Source organism: Anomaloglossus baeobatrachus, chromosome 3, assembly GCF_048569485.1.
Source record: "Anomaloglossus baeobatrachus isolate aAnoBae1 chromosome 3, aAnoBae1.hap1, whole genome shotgun sequence".
NCBI lineage: Eukaryota > Metazoa > Chordata > Amphibia > Anura > Aromobatidae > Anomaloglossus > Anomaloglossus baeobatrachus.
The window spans coordinates 677,033,996-677,039,995 of NC_134355.1; the positions used below are offsets into that span (position 1 = coordinate 677,033,996).

General features: G+C 43.5%; 1 protein-coding gene across 1 annotated transcript in view; it reads left to right on the forward strand.

Moving 5' to 3' along the window:
• Positions 1 to 6,000, forward strand: part of PNOC (prepronociceptin) — a 173,951-nt gene that overhangs the window by 22,011 nt on the left and 145,940 nt on the right. Inside the window, exon 2 of the mRNA XM_075341271.1 lies at positions 5,331 to 5,471. Within this exon, the coding sequence (XP_075197386.1) occupies positions 5,349 to 5,471 (123 nt within the window). The 5' untranslated portion in view covers positions 5,331 to 5,348. The remainder of the gene's footprint in view (positions 1 to 5,330; positions 5,472 to 6,000) is intronic.

A 6,000-nucleotide genomic window follows, 5' to 3' on the forward strand; every position in this document is an offset into this window, starting at 1 on the left:
TTAGCCAACCCACCAGTGGGCAACCCTATCCCCTTCAGTCCGTCCACTGGTGTGTCTGGTGGGTTTGGTGCAGAGTGCTCCTAGGATTTTGATTAGCTTGTTCTTGGCAACATCAAAGGTGAGGGACCCGCAACCAAGGAGGGCGGATACTGTGCAGAAGGGCAGATTTGACAATACCCTGATAGGCCAGGCGTCACACACATGCTCTCTCATATACCAACTCATCCACACAAGGGGTTGCAGAGCCCCTTTCTTTGGATTGTGGGGATCCCATAAAGAAAGATGCCCCCCTCAAAACACAGCTAAAGTTCAACCGGTTTGGCTCTTCACTCTGAATTTGAGTGGACCAAGTGGTGGACCTCCCTCTAAAATGTCTATGCCCCAGAAGCCCTCCTTGTTTGGATTTGGAGATGGATGGCACCAAGCTATGTACCGCTGCTTATTGTGCTGTGTGTACTCTCGTCCTCTGTGGCCCCTGGACCAGGGCACTGTTCACTATAGGGCCGTGCCGAGGATGCCAGAAGTGAAGGCTGCCCCCCTCCAGCTACCTTACACGCTGGACCAGGCACCATACATCTTGTGGTTCAACCCTAACTGATGTATATACTTCCCTTTATTTGCCTCCTCACTTTTTAATAGTTTAGAGCCATTTTTATTGCTCTTTCTGCTTTGCGTTGTCATAATGGAAGAGCTTTAGGCTATGTGTGGACGCTACGAATACATCGTATTTAAAAAAATGCATCCTGATGATGTCACCAGATTGTCACCATTCACACTAGTGCTGGTCTCCAGTGGGGAAATCTAACTTGTGTGTCTCATACATTCACCATGGCCACTGGACCAAAGCAGGACCACGTCTATAGACCACTAAATCATCTTCAGGTGGCGTTGTTGAACATACTTGATGTTCACTGTCAGGTGACCCAGATGAGAATGGCTGATTCTTCAATATCTAGAAGGAGTTTCAGGACAGATGTGAAATATTTGAGTCCACTTTATGCTGTATTAACTCCAGAGCTGCACTCACTATTCTGCTGGTGCAGTCACTGTGTACATACATTACATTACTGATACTGAGTTACCTCCTATATTATACTCCAGAGCTGCACTCACTATTCTGCTGGTGCAGTCACTGTGTACATACATTACATTACTGATCCTGAGTTACCTCCTATATTATACTCCAGAGCTGCACTCACTATTCCGCTAGTGCAGTCACTGTGTACATACATTACTGATCCTGTACTGATCCTGAGTTACCTCCTGCATTGTACTCCAGAGCTGCACTCACTATTCTGCTGGTGCAGTCACTGTGTACATACATTACATTACTGATCCTGAGTTACATCCTGTACTATACTCCAGAGCTGCACTCACTATTCTGCTGGTGCAGACAATGTGTACATACATTACTGATCCTGAGGTACATCCTGTATTATACTTCAGAGCTGCGCTCACTATTCTGCTGGTGCAGTCACTGTGTACATACATTACATTACTGATCCTGAGTTACCTCCTGTATTATACTCCAGAGCTGCACTCACTATTCTGCTGGTGCAGTCACTATGTACATACATTACATTACTGATCCTGAGTTATATCCTGTATTATACCCCAGAGCAGCACTCACTACTCTGCTGGTGCAGTCACTGTGTACATACATTACTGATCCTGTGTTATATCCAGTATTATACTCCAGAGCTGCACTCACTATTCTGCTGGTGCAGACCATGTGTACATACATTACATTACTGATCCTGTACTGATCCTGAGTTACATCCTGTATTATACTCCAGAGCTGCACTCACTATTCTGCTGGTGCAGTCACTGTGTACATACATTGCTTTACTTATCCTGTACTGATCCTGTGTTATATCCAGTATTATACTTCAGAGCTGCACTCACTGTCAAACCTTCTTTTAACAGCTAAGTTGATTTACTGTAATTGTATTTCTTACATCTGATTACGTTATAGAACCTGATATATAGATGACATTTCCTAGAATGCAAATACCCTGAAACAGATCTTGACCAGCAGTGAATGAGCAGGGTTGCAGGTAGATTTGTGCTCTGAAGCATAATATATTGTGAATGCAGCTGAACTAGGTGCAGTAATATGAGTTTGTTATAGTGGAATCAGGGGAGTCAGGGTGCAGGGATCCCACGCTGGGCTTTCCTGGCAGTAATATTGCGCTCAGCGCTGCCGCCATTTGTCACCGGCCGCCCTAGCGTCTGGTCCTCCAGTGACAGCCTCATTTCAGTCTATGCAAATGAACATTAATGATCTCATTTAGAATTCATAGAGGCGATGTCTGCTCTGTACATGTTATTTCTATGGAAATGAGACACTTCTTTCAATCACTTATGTCCCCTTGAAGGCGAGATGTTTGTGTTTGGTGGCCGTGACCTGTGATCGCACTTATAACATCCATCTACATGGTATCTGAGATAATCCGAAATAAAGGTGACTATAATGTCTAGTGTAGCAACAAGGTTAGCAGTGAGATTCCTGGTGATCTAAGCCAGTAAAAGGATTAAAAGCAACATCCCTGGTGGTCTAGTGCAGTCCTGGGATTAATAGAAACATCCTGGTGATCAAGTGCAGTGAAATGTTTAATGAATAATTCCTTAAGTGGTTGATGATAACATTTTTGGTCAGCCAGGGTAATGAGTTGTTTAATAAAAACATCCCTGGTGGTCTATGGTAGTGAAGAGATTGAGACCTTACTGTTCAAGTGTAGCTAATGGGTTAAAAGAAACATCAATGGTGGTCTCCTGCAGTCAATGTGTTAACAGCAACATCTCTTTTGGAGCTAGTGCAGTCAATGGGTTAACAATCACACCCCTGGTGGCCCAGTGTGGTGAGCACGGTGAAGTGTATAATAACATTGGAGATTTATTACAATTCATAATAATATTAATAATATTTATTCATCTATATAGCGGTGTTAATTCCACAGCGCTTTACATACATTGGCATTTAAGGGGTTACTGATAACATTAGGGGTCATGCAGGGCAACAAATAATTTAATAGTCAAATTCCTTGTGGTGTAGGGTACTCAAGGGGTTAGTAGTAACATCCCTGGTGGCCTGGGACAGTCAAAGGGTTAATAGTAGCAACATTCCTGGTGGTCTGGGACAGTCAAAGGCTTAATAGTAGTAACATCCCTGGTGGTCTGGGACAGTCAAAGGCTTAATAGTAGCAACATCCCTGGTGGTCTGGGACAGTCAAAGGCTTAATAGAAGCAACATCCCTGGTGGTCTGGGACAGTCAATGGGTTAATAGTAGTAACATCCCTGGTGGTCTGGGACAATCAAATCAAAGGGTTAATAGTAGTAACATCCCTGGTTGTCTGGGACAGTCAAATCAAAGGGTTAATAGTAGTAACATCCCTGGTGGTCTGGGACAGTCAAAGGGTTAATAGTAGTAACATCCCTGGTGGTCTGGGACAGTCAAAGGGTTAATAGTAGTAACATTCCTGGTGGTCTGGGACAGTCAAAGGCTTAATAGTAGCAACATCCCTGGTGGTCTCTGACAGTCAATGGGTTAATAGTAGTAACATCCCTGGTGGTCTGGGACAATCAAATCAAAGGGTTAATAGTAGTAACATCCCTGGTTGTCTGGGACAGTCAAATCAAAGGGTTAATAGTAGTAACATCCCTGGTGGTCTGGGACAGTCAAAGGATTATTAGTAGTAACACCCCTGGTGGTCTAGGACCGTTAAAGAGTTATTAGGGTACTCAAGGGGTCATTAGTAACATCCCTGGTGGTCTGGGACAGTCAAAGGGTTAATAGTAGTAACATCCCTAGTGGTCTAGGACAGTCAAAGGGTTAATAGTAGTAACATCCCTAGAGGTCTAGGACAGTCAAAGGGTTAATAGTAGTAACACCCCTGGTGGTCTAGGACAGTTAAAGGGTTATTAGGGCACTCAAGGGGTTATTAGTAACATCCCTAGAGGTCTGGGACAGTCAAAGGGTTATTAGTAATGTGTTTAATAAACAACCTTGGAGTTATAGGGCGGCACGGTGGCTCAGTGGTTAGCACTGCAGTCTTGTGGTGGCTCAGTAGTTAGCACTGCAGTCTTGTAGTGGCTCGGTGGTTAGCACTGCAGTCTTGTGGTGGCTCAGTAGTTAGCACTGCAGTCTTGTAGTGGCTCAGTGGTTAGCACTGCAGTCTTGTGGTGGCTCAGTAGTTAGCACTGCAGTCTTGTAGTGGCTCAGTGGTTAGCACTGCAGTCTTGTGGTGGCTCAGTAGTTAGCACTGCAGTCTTGTGGTGTCTCAGTGGTTAGCACTGCAGTCTTGTGGTGGATCAGTGGTTAGCACTGCAGTCTTGTGGTGGCTCAGTGGTTAGCTCTGCAGTCTTGTGGTGGCTCAGTGGTTAGCTCTGCAGTCTTGCAGCGCTGGGGTCCTGGGTTCAAATCCCACCAAGGACACCATCTGCAAGGAGTTTGTATGTTCTCCCCGTGTTTGTGTGGGTTTCCCACGGGTTCTCCAGTTTCCTCACACACTCCAAAGACATACAGATAGGGATACATATTGCCAATGTATGTAATGCTCTGCGGAATTAATAGCGCTATATAAATGAATACAATTATTATTATTAGTTACAATGGTAATTTAGAGGTGAATTAATAAGATTCTGCCAGGGCTGTGAGAGGTTAATGTAGACATCCCTGGTGGTCTCGGGCAGTAAAGAGTCTTGAATCCTCATTTCCACTATGAATACATCCTAAAGCTTTGGTCTCATCTGTTTATGAATGTTATGCCCTTCCAGCCTATACATTGTATAGAACAACGGTCGACATTCAGCCCTTAAAGAGTCATCGTTATTTTAATTTTTATTTCATAGATTATTAGTACACATGAAAATAAGAATTTTTTTAAATATATTATTACAGAAATCTGCTTCTTTCTCCTATTGGACTGAATTTCCCCTCTTAATTCATGGGTAAATTCTGTAAAATATGTCTTTTGTGACAACAGATTTTTCCATTACTGACATGGCAGTTGGTGCTTTTAAAATTCTATGGAGAGGGGAGGAGCTAGAGGGGAGGAGCTATAGGAAGAGGGAGGGGGCTAGAGGGGAGGAGCTAGAGGGAGGAGCTAGAGGGGAGGAGCTAGAGGCAGAGGGAGGAGCTGGAGGAAAACACAGTGGGTTATATAACAACAGTTCCAGTTCTCCATAGAACTTTACAGGCACCAACTGTCATCTCCTATCTCAGTAATGTCATAATTGATCTGAAGGACCATGGGCTGTTTCTTCTTGTTTTCTTGGCTTGTGATACATCTACACACAGATAATGACTGTTCATGGCTTCCCCCTACAGCTCCTCCGCACCAACACAATGAAGGCTCTCCTGTGGAGTGTAATGCTGCTGTCGTTACTTTCCCACGTGCTCTGCGACTGCCAGGACGACTGCATCACCTGCAAAAAGCACCTATATCAGCACGACAACTTCAACACCCTGGTGAGTACCCGCAACAATCTGTGGAATAATAACCCCCCCGAAAAAAAAAGAAAAAATTCTGAGAATGGGTCAGACCGACCTTCTGGCCCCTTTTGTGGCTTAATAATAATAATAAGTTCTGCCTGGATCTGACGACCTGAGTATTAGTTCTATAGGAAACGTTACCTGACAACAACAAATGAAACATTGTATCCAAATATAACAACAACAATGGGGGTGTAAATGAATCAGATTCATTCATACAAACAGCTACGGAAACTCCACCAATCACAGCTCAGGACATGGTGCAGAAAGGGTTACAGTCACCAATGTTATTACCAAGTCATTTATAAGCGACAATTCACATTTACATTAACATTTGTCACTTGTATCCGAGCAATTTATAGATTTGCTTATTTCTGTAACCGAAATTTTTCAGCAAATAGATCTATCTAATCTATTATCTATAATCTATCCATCTATTATGTATCTATCCCTCCATCTATCTATTATCTATCTACTTATTATCTATCCCTCTATCTATTATCTA